Here is a 21,896-nt window from a genome sequence, read left to right on the forward strand (position 1 = left end):
TCTGTTGCCAGCTGTGGCCAACTGTATCCTATGAGTTCAAATATCTAGTCCAGGGTTGGCAAACGTTTTCTGTAAAGGGCCAGATAGTAAATATTTTAGGTTTTGTGGCCCATATAGTTTCTACCACAATTATTAAACTCTGCTGTTTTACTGTAAAACCAACTATAGACAACATGTAATGTGTCTATACACAGAAATGAGTGTGACTGTATTCCAGTAAAACACTTTATTTTATAAAAACAGGAGGCAGGCCAATTTGGCCCACAGGACACAGTTTGCCAACTCCTTGTCTTCTTGAACATAAGCCCACTCAGGTAGAATGGATGTTGCAATAAATATATGGACAAGGAAAACAGTTCTATTAGGGTGATGGAGCTGTGGTTGACTAGCTATAATCATCATTCTTTCTTTTGTTACTACACTTTTCCACTAAAATAAAAATTGTTGGAAACAGAACCAATGATCTGAAACTCTAATTTCATATAATCCCAACATTCCTTTCATTTTGCCAGCACCATCATGGAGGGCCTACCAGCCCATCCCTCACGCTCAAGTGTCCTATCCTGCGTACCTGTTAATAACCAGGACTTGCCCCAGAAAGAAAGGTACATCCCACCAGCCTCTCCTCCCCCAACACACAAAAAGAGTACTCACTTGAATAATAAGTTAAGACCAAAGAGGGTAAACATGACAGCCATGTAGCCAATGATGCCAGTGGCATAGCTGATCTTATAGATCAGCAGGAACCACTTATAAACCAACCTGGAGAAAGAGAGAAAATTAATAGAGCTGACACAGAAACTCTAGTCTGGAGACCTCTGGACCACCAGAATCCCTGTTTCTCACATCAATGGGGACTTACTAAGAAACATAACTGTACAAAGCTTATCATTCCCTTAATTGCAGTAACACCTCCATATGCCAGGAAGCCAATACTTTGTCTCCTTCTAGTCTTAGCCCAAGAGAAAGAATGAGCCTTTAAAGAAGATTTCTGCCTCAAGTAAACAAAGAACACAGTGGACCTCAGACATCTCAAATTCACGTTAGCTGGGTAAGAAAGTAAAACCTAGTAACTATAGTTATGCTCAGCAGGGAATGGAAAAAGCTAGTCTTGTCAAGAAAGAGAATTCAAGGGAAGATGAGTAAAAGGTAGAACTAGCTATAGACTTTCATAGCTGGGCATGGTTAATCTGAATACTGCTTTGCTCTGATCAGTAGGCCAATAATGAAATGAATAATGTCTAAAGAATGATTCTGAAAATTTTTTTTTCTGGAGCAAAAGATAAGGAGGGAGGCACTAAAAAAATTCTCTGAATTGGATGTATATGCATGATGATGGTGGTGGGATGGAGCGGGGGTTATGTACTAAAATATTTAGTACTCCCTAGGAGCCAATGAAAAGAAAGCAGTATGAAATCTGGCTGGTTGACTCCAGCTAGGTTCAGAGAGGAAAGATGGTACCAGAATTTCCTTTCAAATACTATGAAGATAGGTCTCTAACATCAGAAGTCATTATTCTGTCTCTGATGAAAGCTTATGAGTAATTTAGTCATTTGAACAAATAACCAGCGGACTCTTAATATGGTTTATCATACATTTCCTTTATATTACCCTACATTACGTAACAAGTGTTTCCACACTTTTAGGAATAAAGACTTCAATGCTCAGAAGGGTGAAGGTCACACAGGTCGTATAATTAACAAGTGGTAGGACAGGGGTTTCCAATCCACACCCATCTGGCTACAGAGACTGTATCTTCTATATAATGGTCCTTACTGTAAAGTAAACTACCTCAGCCAGAGAGGGGCTTCTGGACAACCAACTGCACCTTAAAGATAAATTTCACTTTGTACAGTGAAACTCACATGGCCAAAGAAAGGCCTCAGTACAATAGAACGTACAAGGCATGAGAAAAAGGGCAACCTACAGCTTGGAAGACTTTGGACCGGGTAGTCCCAACCGTGAGGCTAGCCAGTCCCTGTGTCAGCCTCCCCTGGCCCTGCGCGTCTCTCAGCACTTACCAACCGCACTGACACAGCTGCTTCCCGCCCGTCTCCACAACTTAACCAAGCATCCTTGAGGGGAAGAATCATGCTTTATCCAGCTCTGTATCCCTAGTGCTCAACACAGGGCCTGACACATAGCAGGTGCTTGTTGAATGAATGAATGGATGGATGAATGAATGAATGAATGATGAATGAGAAAATTTCTCTTTTTTTTCTCTGTTAAGTATAGATATTAAATGACCTCACAAGCTGGGAGGATCAAATAAGAAATGCATTTGGATAAAATATCATACAAAGAATTATACAGCCAGGAGGTGTTTGTGACTCCAAAGGAAATAATGTTTGTTGGAAAACTGCAAATTTGCCAAGATTCATTCATTCAACAAAAATCCATAGAGTAGGCTACTATGCGCCACTACCTGTGGTAGGGCCTGGATATATAGTGACAGAAGAAATAGACGCTGTTCCTGATTTCATTGTTCTAGTTTAGTGGGGGAGACAGACCCTCCAAAAAAAAAAAAAGAGTTAGAAACTGTGATAAGCTCTATGAAGGAAAGCTGCAGAGCACTAATCAGGACACTATAAAAGAATGTAATAGAAAATCTAGCTTAGACATCAGAGAAAAGTTCCCAGAAGAAAATAACATTTTAAATAACACCATAACAATCATCAGGTTTTGTTTACTATAGTGTTTACTTTTTCTTTTTTATTCATTTGGGGGGGGAGGCAGGGGCGGGGAGAGCAGGAAGCATCAACTCCCATATGTGCCTTGACCAGGCAAACCCAGGGTTTCGAACTGGCAACCTCAGCATTCCAGGTAGATGCTTTATCCACTGCGCCACCACAGGTCAGGCCATAGTGTTTGCTTTTAATGTAAGGTAAGGCCCTGGCCAGGTAGTTCAGTGGGTTAGAGTATCATCCTGATACGCCTAGGTTGTAGGTTCGATCCCTAGTCAGGGCACGTACAAAACTCAATCAATGAATGCATAACTAAGTGGAACAACCTCTCTCTCTCACCACCCCCCTTCCCCTCCCTCTAAAATAAAATAAAAAATAAAAATAAAAACAAAAAGTATAAGGTAAGCTACAGGGAAATATTTTGGGGTTTATTAAATCTGTGAATGGGAGTTAGGTCTCCCAATCAGCTTATTTTGGTGAGGCCAAAGCCACGTAAATGTGGCAGATAAAAATTGCGTCTTTCACAGTCTAAACCCACCCCACCCCCATACATCCCAACCTGCTAGCTTCCGTAAACCTAGCGTTTCCCTTACCTACATTCTCACCTTGGGGTTGTCTGTACTAGCGGTTTTCGGGTGGCTCGGAAGGTGACAAAGGCTGTGACAGCAGAGAAGAAGATCCAGATCACTAGGAACCTCCACCAGTGCAGCTTCACTGTGAAATAGAGGGGAACAACCCACATCTGAAAGAGGGTCACCATCTGAAACACAAACACAAGCACTTCAGCTCCAGCCAGCTCCCTCCGCAGCTCTCCCGAAGTTCCGCGTGCATCTTACGCGTTCTGCCTCAGCCTGATCCTCTCCCACACTTCCAACTGTGGGCAGAAACCTGGGACTATGCTTGACACTTCCTTTTCATCCTTCACCCAACTGTCTATCATGTATATTCTCTCCTCTCCATTTGAGTCCTTGCTGTCCCTGCCTGGCTGACTACAATGACTTTCTTGTTAAGCCTACCTGCATTCAGAGTCTCATCCCTCCAATCTCCCTTCATAGGAGCACCGCAGAGGTATCTCTAACATATGGTCTTGAATATGTGATTCGCCTGCTTAAAACCCTCTAGTAGTCCTCCTCATATAGAATAAGATCCAACTCCTTAGACAGGCAGTCAAATCCCCCACAGTCTGGTCCCAAACTACTATTCCAAGAGTCACCTTCTACTACGCCTATGCTTTTTTTTTTTTTTTGTATTTTTCTGAAGCTGGAAAGGGGGAGAGACAGTCAGACAGTCTCCCGTATGCGCCGGACCGGGATCTACCCAGCACGCCCACCAGGGGGCGATGCTCTGCCCACCAGGGGGCGATGCTCTGCCGCGACCAGAGCCACTCCAGCGCCTGGGGCAGAGGCCAAGGAGCCATCCCCAGCACCCGGGCCATCTTTGCTCCAATGGAGCCTCGCTGCGGGAGGGGAAGAGAGAGACAGAGAGGAAGGAGAGGGGGAGGGGTGGAGAAGCAAATGGGCGCTTCTCCTGTGTGCCCTGGCTGGGAATTGAACCCGGGACTTCTGCACGCCAGGCCGACGCTCTACCACTGAGCCAACCGGCCAGGGCCTACTCCTATGCTTTTTAGTCAGGCTGTCCTCGTCAGGAAAAAACATCCTTCCCAACTGCCTTTCTGCCTGATAACATCCAAGACACATGAAGTCTTCAGTCTCTTGTAGGCAGAATGTCTTGTAACTTTTTTTTTAAAGATTTTATTTATTCATTTTTCAGAGAGAGGTAGGGGGGAGGAGCAAGAAGCATCAACTCCCATATGTGCCTTGACCAGGCAAGCCCAGGGTTTCGAACTGGCGACCTCAGCTTTCCAGGTCAAGGTTTTATCCACTGTGCCACCACAGGTCAGGCCATGTCTTGTAACTTTCTACTGCTCCAAAAGCATTTTCTTTTATTACAGTGCTTATCTGGAATATGAGACTGGATTCAAATGAATTCTCTACCTGAATGCCAGCTCCATGAGGACAGTTGCTAGGCTGTATTCATGTTTCCTGTGCTAGAAAACTGGCACATGATAGATCCTCAATAAATTTAGGTAAATAAGAGGAAAGCAAGACTAGAACCCAAAAAGGGAGGCATGTTTCTGTTTTAAAAAGTATCTATTGTACTTTCCCCTCCTTCAGACCTTTACCTCAGACTGGTTAGCTGAAGTGTTCCAAATGTATAAAACAATTCTAAGTCACAGTTTGGACTAATCACCATTCTTCTGCTCCCCAATGCCTCCCAACTCCCTCTCCCAACCACCCAGCTTTCACTAGATGTCACTTGTCTCAGGTGAGTAACGGTGTAAAAAAAAAGGATAATCAGCACTTAATGAAGGCTTTCCTCCCAGTGTTATCAAAAGAAATGAAAGAACTTTTAAGCAGGGGAGGAGGGTGATAGAAAGGAACACAGTAGCTAGTTCCTGAAGTTCCACAGCAGAGAACTTTGGAGAAAGTACTTGATTCTTGGGCATTTCTAGCCCAGTACTACCCAATCAAAATATAATGTGAGCCTGATGAGGTGGTGGTGCAGCGAATAGAGCGTCAAACTGGGATGCAGAAGACCCAGGTTCAAAACCCCAAAGTCGCCTTCTTGAGCATGGGATCATAGAAATGATCACTGGCTTGAGCCCAAAGTTGTTGCTGGCTTGAAGCCCAAGGTCGCTAGCTTGAGCAAAGGGTCACTCATTCTGCTGTAGCCCTCCTGGTCAAAGCACATACGAGAAAGCAGTCAATGAACAACTATGGCGCTGCAAAGAAGAATTGATGCTTCTCATCTCTCTCCTTGCTATCTGTCTGTCCCTATCTGTCCCTCTCTCTGTCTCTGTCACCAAAAATAAAAGTGAGTCACATGTATAAGTTTTCTAGTAGCTACATTAAAAAATAAAACAGATGATATTAATTTTAATAAGATTTTATTTTACAAAATATTACCATTTCAACATGTACTCAATATAAAATTATTTATGAAATATTTTACTCTTTTTTGTACTAAGGCTCTGAAATCCAATGTGTATTTTATAATTATAGTAGAGACTACTCACATTTAAAGCGTTCAATAGCCACAAGGGACTGGTGGCTACCACAGTGGAAAGTGCAGCTGAAAGCACCTTTTAGTGTTTAGTTCCTGCAGCTACTACTCTCTTACAGACTGCTCTGCGGTAGAAAAGAAGTCTTAGTTTCTGGTGTTATTTCAGGGAGAAAGAACAGAAGCCCTCTGCTTTAGGGCCTCCAGTTCTGTTTGCCCACTGCTGCTGGCTGCTGGTTGCTGAACAATGTAGCCTCGGTACCAATTCTCCCTACAGAAATACCCAACTAGCTCTCTAAATGAAGCCTTCTGAAATATTGTGGCCTTACATAAAAAAGTGTGGTTGGGAATAACAACACTTCAGGTGACATTCTAGGAGATAGTGGGAGGAGATAAGGAAAAGACATCACAACAACTGCAGATTATTTAAACGAGGGGAAAAAACAATCATAATCATGACATTAAGGGGGTAGACAGAAGTGAGGTGTGGAAAGAAGGGCTGCAGTCATTAGCCTTCACATTATTATTATTATTATTATTATTATTTTTATTTTATTTTTTTTTTTACAGAGACAGAGAGAGAGTCAGAGAGAGGGATAGACAGGAACAGACAGACAGGAACGAAGAGAAGCATCAATCATTAGTTTTTCGTTGCCCATTGCAACACCTTAATTGTTCGTTGATTGCCTTCTCATATGTGCCTTGACCATGGGCCTTCAGCAGACTGAGTAACCCCTTGCTGGAGCCAGCGACCTTGGGCTCAAGCTGGTGAGCTTTTGCTCAAACCAGATGAGCCCGCACTCAAGCTGGCGACCTCGGGGTCTCGAACCTGGGTCTTCCGCATCCCAGTCCGATGCTTTATCCACTGCGCCACCGCCCGGTCAGGCTAGCCTTCACATTATTTGCTTTAACAGTTCATGGGGATGTTTATAAAATAGTAGGCCCAGAGACAAATCCAATCACAGTCTGGTCACAATTGTCCACTCTGAGAAAGAAAAGGAATTCCTGGTTTCCTTCCAGCTTTCCCAAAACCTGGTCATTGCATAAAAACAACCAATGTGCTCTAACAGCCTCTTTCCAACTCCCCACCAATCATCAATGACATGTTCTGAGGAGTGCTCCAGTCAAGACAAGATCATCTGCATAAACTGCAGCTTTGCATATTTTGGGTGCAGTGCGAGGCAGAGGAACTGGGTTCTATTCTGGCTTGAATAAAGACACAATCAGAAATAAGTCTGTACATCAGTGTGAAAGGAATGAAAAATCTTGCTGTATTTTGTAACTCTCAGGCTTGAAACTTGAAGGGTGGAAAGCTATTCAACTCACACCATGAAAGAGAAAAAGGGAGAAAAAATAAGAAAGAGAATTAAGTAAATTAGGAAAAAGATTAGGCTCTTTAAAACCAGATGGCTCAGTAGAACTTGATTATAAATTCTGTTCTGCCTCCCACTCACTGGGTCACCCCAAGGAGGTCCTTCCTCCTTGAAGGAAGAGTTTGATTTGATTTTTCAAACCACGACATATTCTAACATGCTACGGTTCTATTAAGCAGCCTTGTATCTTTTAAACTTCTTGGGAGAGTGAAACCAAGGGTCCTTATGACTTTAGCTAAATTTAATTTTAAGTCCTAGCTCTAGAAATCAGATCATTCTGTATATATATACATACATCTATCCCTCAGACACCTAGCCTTTCCCCAAATAATCAGCAACCCGAGACAGCAAAAGACCAATGCTCACAACCTCTCGCAGACTGAAGATAATGTTTCAGTTACTGAGCCGTAAGAGGGAATGATCCCTGGCTACTTTCCTATGAGACCAAACAGAGGGGTGCAGGAAAAGACCTGAGAACTGTCCTCAAGATCTAAAGAAATGATTTATTACCCTTACCTTCACCTCTGACCAATCAGCTCTTGGCACAACCTGGTGTCTTGTGATTTAGTCCTATATAATCTGTAACCTACAAGCTATTGGGGAGTTCAGGCTTTTGAGCATTAGCTTCCCCTTCTTCCAGGTGGTGCCATTCATAATAAAAAGTTCGGTATTTCTCCACTAAAATTTCAGTTTAGCATTTGGCCTGCCAGCACCTGTGGATGAACTCTTTCTGTTCTACAATAGAAACACTTCATTCATTCATCCATCAACTATTAACTCTACATTTAATGGGGACAGGAATGCAGAAATGAACATGCCCTCTAATCCCCGTCCGGAAGGAGCTAACAGTCTAGCAGCAGGAGGAAAACATAAATCAAAGTTTCTAAAGAAGTCCAAATAGAAAACATTAAAGAACATATAAACAAGACAAATGATAAATATAGTGAAATGATCAGGTCCTAGCCAGCTGACTCAGTGGTAGAGCGTCAGCCCGGCATGTGTATGTCCCAGGTTCAATTCCTGATCAGAGTACACAGGAGAAGTGACCATCTGCTTCTCCCCGCCCCTCCACCCATCTCTCTCTCTCTCTCTCTCTCTCTCTCTCTCTCTCCCTCTCTCTCTCTCTTCCCCTCCTATAGCCATAGCTCGAAGGGTTAGAGCAAGCTGGCCCAGGGCATTGAGGATGGCTCCATAGCCTTGCCTCAGGTGCAAAAATAGCTTGGCTGTCGAACAATGGAGCAGTGGCCCAGATAGGCAGAGCATCACCTGGTAGGGGGCTTGCCTGGTGGATCCTGGTTGGGCACATGTGGGAGTGTCTCTGTCTCCCTGCCTCTCACTTAATAATAAATAATAAGTAATTAATTAAAAAGTGGTGTGGTTAGCCTGACCATGTGGTGGCACAGTGAATAGAGAGTCGACCTGGCACACTGAGGACCCAGGTTCAAGACACCAAGGTTGCCGGCTTGAATGCAGGGTCATCAGCCTCAGTGTGGCATCATCAGCTTAAGCATGGGGTCATAGGCATGATCTCATGGTCACTAACTTGAGTTCAAAGGTCGCTGGCTCGAGCAAGGGGTCACTGGCTCAGCTGGAGCCTCCCAGTTAAGGCACATATGAGAAGCAATAAATCAGGGATCGGGAACCTTTTTGGCTGAGAGAGCCATGAACGCCACACATTTTAAAATGTAATTCCGTGAGAGCCATATGATGACCCGTGTATGTTATGCATTATCCAATAAAAATGTGGTGGTGTCCCAGAAGACAGCTGTGATTGGCTCCAGCTACCCGCAACCATGAACATGAGCGGTAGGAAATGAATGGATTGTAATACATGAGAATGTTTTATATTTTTAACGTTATTATTATTTTTATTAAAGATTTGTCTGCGATCCAGATGCAGCCATCAAAAGAGCCACATCTGGCTCACGAGCCATAGGTTCCCGACCCCTGTAATAAATGAACTAAAGTGCCGCAACTAGAAGTTGATGATTCTCATCTCTCTTCCTGTCTGTCCTTGTCTCTCTCCATCGTAACAAAAAAAAAAAGCAGAAGGATTATAATGTTTAATTTGTCCTTTCCAGAAAAAATTAATGACCTAAAAATACAAAACAAAGATTTGATTGAGGTCACTATTAGCTGTTAAGGTACTTTCCCCATTAAGGAGGCCTGAAAGCTAGATTCAGTTCAGGGTCTGGAAAGCAGCAGCTGCTGAGGTGAGATCCCAGTGCCTGACAAGAGGCAATGCAGAGGAGCCAAGTGAACAGAATAATCTACCATGTTAAAATGATAAGTTACACTTTTTCCTGGTTAATTTGTCTCTACTGTCATATTTATTGGCATTTTGCTTAACAAATAAGTTGAAGCTTCTTCATTAAGGAAGGCATTTTAACAGCTAGCTTGACAATAAATGGCTGAAAGTTATGCATGATTCCTCCCACCCAAAAAAGTGGGAATCTGGCGCCATCTGGTGGCAACACTTCAGATTGACATATTTGGTTCAATAGTTTGTATTTCTTTATACTGATGCTATGGAAGGCACAAAATGATGGGATCCTTGGCCATAACTTCTCTTTCAGGACGGGGTGATGAGACATAAACATATAACTGAGCAGCCATGCTAAGCATCAAGTACTGATATGAGAGTTCAGAGGAGAGATGTAGCAGTATGCGCAGGGAGCTGTTGGGGAAGACTGCCTGGAAGAGGCAGAGCTCTAGCTGGTTCTGAAGGAAGGTTGGATTTGGCTAGGTGAAAGGGAAAAGCAAAAACCATTCATCCTTTTTGCCCTGAATCTGGAAAGATGAAGTTGAAGTGAAGACTATCCTGGAACTGACTCACTGATTCATTCAACAAACATTTACTGAGGGACAATGCCAGTTTCGCCAATCTGGAAGGTACGAAAAGCAGTATTCCACTTATTTCCACAATGCTACAAGTTAGATGCTAACAGCAGCAGCTAGCCCACATTTAACCAGACTGTCTTGGTATTATATTTCTTTCAACTCATAAACTATAATTCATGAAAAGTCAGAAAAGAGCTCCCAAATGACTTCCTTCCCTGGCACCAGCTGCCTTGTCAGCCTACTGATGCTTGTCTCTTTTGACTTGCAGGATTCTCTCATCACTCCCATATCTTCCTCTGTTACAGGAACAGGGATCACCCACCATGCCTCGCTCAAAAGGAACATTGAGGATGAAATAAAACCACATGTCCAGGTAGCAGAACAAAATAAGAGACTCTCAGCTAACAGAACAATCAGCTTGAAAAAACTGCTGATAAATGGACAGACGTCAACAGGAGGAAGGTGTCAGCAATATGCTTCACAGCTCTGATCAGTGTTTCCGTGAATGATTTGGATGAAAATACAAAGGATCATCTTACCAATTTGTAAATAACAGAAGCTTGGGAGGTGGGGAAGACCAACACAGTAAACATGGAAAACAGTAGCAAGGTCCAAAATGAATAAAGTCTCTTTCTAGAGTTCTTCTAGCTCTGACACTCTATAGCTTATAAACTGAAATGAAGAATCAAAACCATATGATGAAACCTAACCAATTACCCACATATAGGATGGGGAAGGAGTGGTTTAACAGCAGTTCATATGAAACAGATCCAGGGGAATAGAAAGTCCAGAAGGAAAACCACATATATACAGTCAAATAATTTTCAATAAAGGGACCAACAACACACACTGGAGAAAAGAAAGCCTCTTCAACAAATGGTACTGGAAAAACTGGAAAGCCACATGCAAAAGAATGAAACTCGACTACAGTTTGTCCCCTTGTACTAAAATTAATTCAAAATGGATCAAAGACCTAAATATAAGACCTGAAACAATAAATTACATAGAAGAAAACATAGGTACTAAACTCATGGACCTTAGGTTTTAAAGAGCATTTTATGAATTTGACTCCAAAGGCAAGAGAAGTGAAGGCAAAGATAAATGAATGGGACTACATCAGACTAAGAAGTTTTTGCTCAGCAAGAGAAACTGACAAAATAAACAGACAGCCAACTAAATGGGAAATGATATTTTCAAATTAACAGCTCAGATAAGGGCCTAATATCCAAAATATACAAAGAACTCATAAAACTCAACAACAAAAAACAAACAATCCAATAAAAAATGGGAAAAGGACATGAACAAACACTTCTCCCAGGAAGAAATACAAACAGTCAACAGATATATGAAAAGATGCTCATCTTCATTAGTTATTAGAGATACCACCTCACACCTGTTAGATTAGCTATTATCAACAAGACGGTTAATAACAAGTGTTGGAGAGGCTGTGGAGAAAAAGGAACCCTCATTCATTGTTGGTGGGAATGTAAAGTAGTACAACCATTATGGAAGAAAGTATGGTGGTTCCTCAAAATACTGAAAATAGAACTACCTTATGACCCAGCAATCCCTCTACTGGGTATATACCCCAAAAACTCAGAGACATTGATACATAAAGACACATGTAGCCCCATGTTCATTGCAGCACTGTTCACAGTGGCCAAGACATGGAAACAACCAAAAATGACTGGATAAAGAAGATGTGGCACATATACACTATGGAATACTACTCAGCCATAAGAAATGATGACATGGGAGCATTTACAACAAAATGGATGGATCCTGATAACATTATACAGAGTGAAATAAGTAAATCAGAAAAAATTAAGAACTGCATGATTCCATACATAGGTGGGACATAAAAACAAGACTAAGAGACAAGGACAAGAATGTGGTGGGTACCAGGGAAGGGGGGGAGGGGCACAGAAAACTAGATAGAAGGTGACGGAGGACAATCTGACTTTGGGTGATGGATATGCAACAAGATAACTTGGACATGTTTTCTTTGAACATATGTACCCTGATTTATTGATGTCACCCCATTAAAATTAATAAAAATTTATTAAAAAAATAATAATATTGTAATAACTATGTATGGTGCCAGCTGGGTACTGGAAATATCAGGGGAAACTCTTTGTAAAGTGTATGATTGCTTAGCCACTATACTGTATGCAAATTGCTAAGAAATATATGCTAAAAGGGCCACTGCCATAAAAGCCAAGGCAATCTCATGCCACTTAACTAGGAATAGACCAAGAAAGAAGGAGGCAGCAGTCCTACTATACTCTAATCTGTCAAAGCATCCCTGGGACTGTGAGATCAGGTCTTCTGAACACACTGTACAAAAAACACTGACAAATATACATGGTCAGGGAGCAGCCAAGATTACAAAGGGGTCTGGAAACTACATAATGTAAGTAATGGCCAAAGGCACCGGGACACTAGGTCTGAAGAAAACTATAGGACAGCATGGCTGTTACCTTCTGTTTTCTGAAGATCACCCAGAGGCCCAGTAAGCAGATGTAGTTTCTGGGGCCTGGTAAGACCTCACACATTGCTGGAATACCCGACAGGGTAGAAACTTGGTTGACAATACCCTCTTACCATACTTTAGAAAATGGTCACCTAACCACATGAGAAGGACAGGTCCTTCCGTTACTAATAAACATGCTAGACAATTCTTGACTCTGAAAAACCTGCCTTTGTGTCCCTCTGCCTCTAGCTTTAACTCTTGTCCTTCAGAGACATCAGAGTAAATTTACTCCATTTCTTTTGACTAATTCACAATATCTAAAATTACGTATTTTCTTCACTGTCTTCTGCTCTGCAGGCCAAAGAGTTGGTCAGCAGTCATTTAACAAACTCTGAGCACTTACTGTACACCAAAAGCAAAACCTCCTCAAGAACTCAGGCCTACTGAGAGGAAACAAAGAACTGTAACTCAGTATGAGAAGTGCTATAATGGAGTAAGCCCTGGTGGCCAAGAAAGTCGAGGAGAAGTGCTTCGCTCAACGTCGGAAAACCAAGGGAGGCTTCCGGAAGGGAGCAACGTATGATCCCCGTCCTGCTGGCCTAGTCAGCGCAGGTGGAGAAAGGCATCACGATGAGTGCTTCCAGGTGAGGGAATACGGTATGCTTGAGAAAGTACAATTAGTATTTGAGAGAGGTGTGAGAAATAAGCCCATAGAAGCAGGCAAGGCTCTTTGTTTTTATCATAGTGTAAGGAGAAAATTTTTTCTTTCTCATAGAAAGTGGAATTACAACCCTTTACCATCTTAGTCAGCATTCTCTAGCCACATCCTAGTAACCCCCTTAAGGTTTTGGTCTGAAAAAACCTATAGCACTTTAAAGATTTCCAGGTAGGACTTTGCCAGTCCTTCATTCCAGGAGGGAACAGCCGATCAGCAGACAGAAGTTTGAAAGGATGCTATATTTGGTAACAGATGATGAAAGTTTCTCCTTAGAGATTTTTAAAAACAGAATAGATACCTTCCCAGGCATAAATTTATTCCTTCCTTAACATCCCTCAGGAAGTTAAAAAGTGAGTAATATTAGAGTCTCTGAATAGATGATGAAAACCGAGGTACAGAGAGGCCAAAAAGCAAGTGTGGCCTGGGCTACGTTTCCAATCTAGATACCCTGTCTCCCAAGTCTTACTCCCTATGCTCATGAGGAGCCCTGGGAAGCTGCAGGAGGCAAGATGATGCATACGGAGGTGGTTGTGAAAATGTGCGAAATAGGAGGAAGGGACTTGGGCAAAAGTCATCAAAGAAGAAAAAATCTGGGGGGGGGGGTGTTAAAAACAGAAATGACCACAACAGAAACTGATTTCCTGAAACTTTTCAGAAACCTCAAAAAATGAAGAGTACTTAATCAGAAGTCAGATTTCAGTTTTATGTCCTGCTCTCCAATTTAATGGTCATGTGCTCCTGGCAAATTACTTCAGGATGCTGCACTTTGGTCCACTAATCTGAAAAATGGAGATAAATCCCTATCCTGAGCATCTTATAAAGATGTTGTGAGGTTCCAGTGAGACAGCAGATGAGAAAAGTTTTCTTTAAACATCAATAAATCAAAACTATAAGCAGTTTAAAGTATTATTACTATTGCTATTATTCAAAAGAAAAGTACCTGAAATTTAAATACAGAAAACAGATCTCTTGCTCCTAACAGCAGTTAGACTAAGTTTTTCTTCTTCTAACCTGAAGGTTGGACTTGAACTCCTAAGTTACAGAGAGAAGTCTGATACTTTTCACAGTGAAACCAGCAGGCTGGCATACTTGCTTATCATCAGTCTCATGGCTGGCAACATCTGTGCTAACCTAGATCCTTGAGTCTAGGACAGTATTTCTTATCAGGGGTGAATTTCTTCCCCAGAGGCCATTTGCCAATGTCTGGAGACACTCTGGGTTGTCAATACTGGGGACTGATGCTGCTGGCATCTGGTGGGTAGAGGTCAGGGATGATGCTAAACATCCTACAATGGAGTTATCCTTAATTTTTGTGGGGAGTTATCCTTAACTTCCCACAAAACAAAAGAATCATCTGACCCAAATGTTAATAGTCTTCCTATTGAGAAACCTGGTCTAAGAGAATGGAGGTCGTGTTTTTCCACTCCGTGGTCATGGGTCCCTGAGAAGCAGGGCTGTCCACCAGCACTAGTGGAGAACAGTTTGAGAGAAACAGAGCCTTATCAATGAATTCCATCATTTCTTGGCATATCAGTAAGAACTTTTTTGGGGGAAGCTCTGATAGTTGGTTTTGAACAGTTTCTACTGCACAATAATCCCAGTGCCTTTATACAACATTCTCTGGGGAGCTGTTTTGTTTTGATTCTTTTTAGTCCCATTCCTTACCTCATAGACATTTTAATGTGTTTAATATGTATATTTTTGTTTGTATCTGTTCTTACAAACTATTTTGTGTTCTCACGGAAACACACAATGAATAAAGTTTCATCTTACCACACATAATAGTGCGACAATACAAACATAAGCAAATTCAACTAAGATCACTGGGTCTATAATCATACACTATCAGGGTGGTTTACTCTTTCATGAACAGGCATGAAATTTCTGGTGGACTGGTGGTTGAGAAATGCTGCCCTAAAGGACTCAGGATGCAACTAGACCTCCTGGTAACCATCCAACAGACCACCCGGCATCCATCATCCAGACAACCTGACATCTCACTGATAACCATCCTGTACCAATCCTAGGGCCTAGAATGCAGGATTAATTATTCTCAAGGATTTTTTACTACAAAAATTGTTAACTTTCCTTTTTTCTTCGGAATACTTCTGGGATTTTGCCTAGATGTGTTTCTAGTTAGCAAACTCTAAGACCCTTTGTCATTTATTTCTAGCAAAGCTTCCAGATTCTTTCTGAGTTCATTCTACACTATTCAGAATTGTAGTAAAAGGTTTTTTTTAAAACCAGATAAATTAGGCAAGAAAAGGAAATAAAATACATTTAATTGGAAAAGTAAAGCAGAGGATGGGATCTTATATATAGAAAATACTAGCTTGACCAGGCAGTGGCGCAGTGGATAGAGTGTTGGACTAGAACGTGGAGGACCCAAGTTCGAAACCCTGAGGTTGCCAGCTCGAGCGCAGGCACATCTGGTTTGAATAAGGCTCACCAACTTGAGCCCAAGGTCACTGGCTTGATCAAGGAGTCACTTGGTCTGCTGTAGCCCCCCAGTCAAGGCACATATGAGAAAGCAATCAATGAACAACTAAGGTGCTGCAACAAAGAACTGATGCTTCTCATCTCTCCCTCTTCCTATCTGTCTGTCCCTCTCTGTCTCTATCACACACACAAAAAAAGAAAATACTAAAAAATCCACAAAAAATTATTAGTTAATAAACAAATTCAGCAAAGTTGCCAGACATAAAATCAACACACAAGTCAGTTGCATTTCTGTATATTAACAATGAACAATCCAAAAATACAACTAGAAAACAAATTCCATTCCCAATAGCATCAAAAGGAATACTAAGGAATAAATTTAACCAAGTAATTGCAAGACATGCACTGGAAACTACAAAACATTAATCAATAAAGAAAGAGTTAAAGACATAAATAAATGAAAGGGCAACTCGTGTTTACAAATGCAAAGATTAATATTGTTAAGATGGCAATACTCCCTAAGCAAACTACAGATTCAGTTCAATCATCATCAAAATTACAATGGCCTTTTTGCCCTCAGAAATTGAAACAGTGATCTTGACATTAAAATGAAATTGCAGAAGACCCAGAATACTCAAAACAATGCTGTAAAACAGGGATAGTCAACCTATTTATACCTACCACCCATTTTTGTATCTGTTAGTAGTAAAATTTTCTAACCGCCCAACGGTTCCACAGTAATGGTGATTTATAAAGTAGGAAAGTAACTTTACTTTATAAAATTTATAAAGCAGAGTTACAGCAAGTTAAAGCATATAATAATAATTACTTACCAAGTACTTTATGTCAGATTTTCGCTGTTTGGCAGAATAAATCTTTATGAAACAACTTACTATAGTTAAATCTATCTTTTTATTTATACTTTGGTTGCTCCGCTACCACCCAACATGAAAGCTGGAACGCCCACTAGTGGGCGGTAGGGACCAGGTTGACTACCACTGCTGTAAAAGAACAAATTAGAGAACTCACACTTCCCAACTACATGCATAGGCATATAGTTCACTGGAATAGGGTACAAAAGTAAATGATGCATCTATGGTCATTGACTTTGACAATAATGCCAAGACCATTCAACAGAGAAATAAGTTTCTTCAATAAATGATGCTAGGAAAACTGGCGAAAGAATGACATTACCTTTCGTTGCATCGCTTACAAAAAATCAACTCAAAAATAGACCAGAGACCTAAATGTAAGAGATAAAAGTATAATACTCTTCAAAGAAAACATAGAGGTAAATATTAATAATCTTGGATTTAGCAATGGATTCTTAAATACAACACTAAAAGCACAGCAACAAATAAAAAAATGGGCTAAAGGGTATAAACTTGCAATAAGTAGTAACAAGTGGAGAGCTATAGCACAGTACAGTTGACCTTCGAACAGCTTGGGTTTGAACTGTGTGGATCCACATATCTATGGATTTTTTTCAATAAATATACAGTTAGCTCTTCATATCCCTAGGTTTTGTATCCAAACATTCAACCAACCACAAATCAAAAACAGTATTATCTATCCATGGTTGGAAACCTGTAGATAGTAAAGATTGACTGAATGCATTGTTTTGTGTCATTTTAAATAAGGGACTTGATTTTATATAAGGGACAGATTCTTGTATACGTGGGGGTCCTAGAATCAATCTCTCACAGATCTCAAAAGATAACTGAAGTTTCTGGGGAATCAAAAATTACACACAGATTTTTAACTGCACAGGGGTCAACACCCCTAATTCCAGCATTGTTCAGGGTCAACTGTATAATGAATAGACAACACCATTGTACTATAATCATCAAACTTGCTAAGATACTGAAATTTAATTATATCCTAACCACTAAAAATGAATAGATATGTAATGTGATAGAGGTGCTAAATATTATAATGACTATCATATTACAGTATAGAAATGTATCAAATTAAATGTCCATGATTAAATTTACACAATATATGTCAAATATATTTTAAAAAAGATAATGTGGACTTCATCAAACTGATAGATGTTTATGCATTGAAGGACACTAACAAGAAAGTTAAAAAGTGCCTGATTAGGCGGTGGTACAGTGGAATAGAGCATTGACCTGGGATGCTGAGGACCCAGGTTCTAAATTCCAAGGTTGCCAGCTTGAGGGCAGGCTCAACAGCTTCAGCACAAGGTCACTGGCTTAAGTGCAGGATCATAGACATGACCCCATGGTCACTGGCCTGAAGCCCAAAGGTTGCTGGCTTGAAGTCAAAGATCGCTGGCTTGAGCAAGGGGTAAATGGCTTTGCTGGAGTCCCTCACCACTGGTCAAGGCATGTATAAGAAAGCAATTACTGAACAACTAAAGCGCCACAACCACAAGTTAATGCTTCTTATTTCTCCCTTCCTGTCTATTTCTCTCTTGCTAAAAAAAAAAAAGTAAAAAAGCAACCCAAAGAATGAGAGTAAAATTTGTAAATCATATATAATAATGGTATAGACTATATAAAAAACTCTTACAAAAATGGAACCCTTATGTACAGTTGGTGAGATAGCAAATAGATGCAGCCATTATGGAGAACAGTATGAAGTTTCCTCAAAAAATTAAAAATAGGCCCTAGCCGGTTGGCTCAGTGGTAGAGCATCATTGGCCCAGCGTGTGGAAGTCCCGGGTTCAATTTCCGGTCAGGGCACAAATGAGAAGCGCTCATCTGCTTCTCCATCCTTCCCCCTCTCCTTCCTCTCTCTCTCTTCCCCTCCTGCAGCCAGGGCTCCATTGGAGCAAAGTTGGCCGGGGAGCTGAGGATGGCTCCATGGCCTCCACCTCAGGCACTAGAAGGGCTCTTTCCACAAGGGGGCAACACCCCAGATAGGCAGAACATCGCCCCTTGGTGGACATGTCGGGTAGATCCTGGTTGGGCACATGTGGAAGTCTGTCTGACTGCCTCCCAGCTTCTAACTTCAGAAAAGTAAAAAATAAAGAATTAAAAATAGCCTGACCAGTTGGTGGCATAGTGGATAGAGCGTCAACCTGGGACATTGAGGACCCAGGTTAAAAACCTCAATGAAGCCTGGCCAGGCGGTGGCGCAGTGGATAGAGTGTCGGACTGGGATGCAGAAAGACCCAGGTTTGAGACCCTGAGATCACCAGCTTGAGCACAGGCTCATCTGATTTGAGCAAAAGCTCACCTGCATAGACTTAAGGTCGCTGGCTTGAGCAAGGGGTTACTCGGTCTGCTGAAGGCCCACGGTCAAGGCACATATGAGAAAGCAATCAATGAACAACTAAGGTGTCGCAACGAAAAACTGATGATTGATGCTTCTCATCTCTCTCCGTTCCCGTCTGTCTGTCCCTATCCATCCCTCTCTCTGACTCTCTCTGTCTCTGTAAAAAAAAAAACAACAAAAAAAACACCCCAATTAAAAATGGACAAAAACCATAAATACACATTTCTCCATGGAAGATATTCAAATGGCCAATAAACACATCAAATAATGTTCAACATCATTATTTATTAGAGAAAAATAAATCAAAACTACAGTGAGATACCACTTTATGCTACTAGAATGGCTATAATAAAAAAAAGAGAGAAAAATAAGTATTGGTGAGAATGTGGAGAAATTGAAACCCACTGTGGGTCAGAATGTAAAATGATATAGCTACTGACATCAGAGAAATGGTGCCATGAGGAGTGCTCCCGATACCTCTCCCTGAAACTTCAACAAATTCAACAACTACTGACTAGAGACAGAAAAATAATCTCAGGAGCATCTCAAATACACATACATCAAACATAGCTATGACTGGGTGAAAAGGTGGCTGAATATATAATCCACTCTGAAGGAAATAAGATGGAGAATGGAGTATTCCGCTTTCCTCACTGACCTGAGCAAGGGCTGCTTTCACTTGGAACTGAGAGAAAGCGAGGGCTGGGAGCATGGAAAAAGCCGGGCTAGGGCAGAGACGTTCAAGTCGAGAAGAGAGTGTGCCTGCGGCTCAGCCCACGCGGAGCTAACGCCAGCAGCAGACCCCAGCAGAGGTGGGCGAGCAGTTGCCTGTTTCCTCTCGGTATCCCGGTCAGTGAGAGCGGGCAGTATGCAAATGGATCCACCTGGCGCTTTGGGCATGGGTGCCTGCGTTTCCAGGTGGAGGAGCTGGGTCGGAGACAGTCAGTAGTGACCCTCTGTGTGGGCTGTGACCAGAGTAGGGATAGAGGGGGGGATTTGGCAGCTCTTAGAGTCTCTTGCTCTACAGATAGTGGCTGGGGCAACTTCACAGCTGGGACCCTGGCTGCTGGTTCAGGAAGGAGAGATCTGGGGAGAGGCTCTGGGAAAACAGCCTCTCTCATTGTCAGAGCCAGCAAATGCTAACAAGCCCCCCTTACCAATGGGACTGAGGCCTAGTTTATGGCATCACCATAGTGAAACAACAGCAAATCTCTGCCTAAGAGTGTCACTGGGGCAGAACCTGGGGTACAGCACCACCAGCCAAAAAGAGAGAGAAGAAAGAAAAAGGGAGAAGATAATGTCTCAAAACTATGAAAAATCCACAGTCTTTATAACTTTTTGCATTTTTTTCTTATATATTTTTATCTTTTTTTTCCCCTGCCATCTTGGTCATTTTATTCGCTTCCTGTTTTATTCTTTTCTTTTCATTTTGAACGTTATTACTCATAGGTGTTACATTTTCCATTCCATTTTTTTTCTATGAGTGTTACATTCCAAAAAACTTAACTCAATTTCTCTCTTTCTCTCTGTTTCCTCTTTTCTCTTTCACTTTTTCTCTCATGTGAATCTCATCCACAAACAAATTATTTTATTTTATTCTGGATTCAAATGTTTTCATTGTGGCAATTTGTGTGCTTTTTACTTTGCATTTTATCTCTTTAGCATTTCCTCCAACTCCGGCTCTCCATTTTATATATATATCCCTCCTCCCCAAAGCTGGAAACAGGGAGGCAGTCAGACAAACTCCCGCATGCGCCTGACCAAGATACACCAGGCATGCCCACCAGGGGGCACTGCTCTGCTGCAACCAGAGCCATTCTAGCACCTAAGGCAGAGGCCATGGAGCCATCCTCAGCGCCCAGGCCAACTCTGCTCCAATGAAGCCTTGGCTGAGGGAGGGGAGACAGAGACAGAGAGGAAGGAGAGGGGGAAGGGTGGAGAAGCAGATGGGTGCTTCTCCTGTGTGCCCTGGCCAGGAATCAAACCCGGGACTCCTACACGCCAGGCCGACACTCTACGACTGAGCAAACCGGCCAGGGCTTCCATTTTATAAATTTTGTGCCACTTAATACAATAAAATTTTCACTTTTCACTGTATTTTTGTTTTTTTCTCTTATACTATTTCTCTCATTTGAACATCATTTACAAACAAATTATTTCTTTTTTTTTTTTTTGTATTTTTCTGAAGCTGGAAACGGGGAGGGACAGTCAGACAGACTCTCGCATGCGCCTGACCGGGATCCACCCGGCACGCCCACCAGGGGCAACACTCTGCCCACCAGGGGGTGATGCTCTGCCCCTCCGGGGCGTCGCTCCGCCGCGACCAGAGCCACTCTAGTGCCTGGGGCAGAGGCCAAGGAGCCATCCCCAGCGCCCGGGCCATCTTTACTCCAATGGAGCCTGGGCTGCAGGAGGGGAAGAGAGAGACAGAGAGTAAGGAGGGGTGGTGGTGGAGAAGCAAATGGGCGCTTCTCCTATGTGCCCTGGCTGGGAATCGAACCCAGGTCCCCCGCACGCCAGGCCGACGCTCTACCGCTGAGCCAACCGGCCAGGGCCAATTATTTTATTCTTGATTCAAATTCTTTCCTTGTGGCATTTTGTGGGTTCTTGCCTCGTTTTTAGCCTCTTTGTCAGTCACCCAAACCCAGGCCCACCATTCTATGTATTTTTGTTCTACATAGCACAATAGAATTTTCAGTTTTTCACTGCATTTTCTCAAAAAAAATTTTTTATCAACTCTTATTAGTGTTATTAACAATACCACTCTCAAATGCCATTAAAGAAAAAGAAATCGAATATCATGGATACAAAAGACAGTGATGTCGCTCCGATAGATGAGGAAAAATCTATAGAAAAAATTTCAATAGCTTAGAAACCTTGGAGTTAAATGACAAGAGAATTTCAAATTGAAGTCCTAAAAATACTCAGGGATATACAAGAAAGGACAGAAAGGCAATTTAGGGAGCTTAAAAAACAATTCAATGAACAGAAAGAATACTTCACCAAGGAAATTGAAACTATGAAAACAAATTAAACAGAGATGAAAAACTCAATTCATGAACTGA

The 21,896-nt window shown here is 41.9% G+C and overlaps 1 protein-coding gene across 3 annotated transcripts in view; it reads right to left on the reverse strand.

Moving 5' to 3' along the window:
* Positions 1-21,896, reverse strand: part of RNF121 (ring finger protein 121) — a 110,125-nt gene that overhangs the window by 19,104 nt on the left and 69,125 nt on the right. For all 3 annotated transcript variants that reach the window (XM_066250697.1, XM_066250696.1, XM_066250698.1), the window contains 2 exons: positions 3,290-3,444; positions 655-762 (listed from right to left, as the gene is read on the reverse strand). In XM_066250697.1, the coding sequence (XP_066106794.1) occupies positions 655-762; positions 3,290-3,444 (263 nt within the window). The remainder of the gene's footprint in view (positions 1-654; positions 763-3,289; positions 3,445-21,896) is intronic.

The sequence above is a fragment of the Saccopteryx bilineata genome, chromosome 1 (assembly GCF_036850765.1).
Source record: "Saccopteryx bilineata isolate mSacBil1 chromosome 1, mSacBil1_pri_phased_curated, whole genome shotgun sequence".
NCBI lineage: Eukaryota > Metazoa > Chordata > Mammalia > Chiroptera > Emballonuridae > Saccopteryx > Saccopteryx bilineata.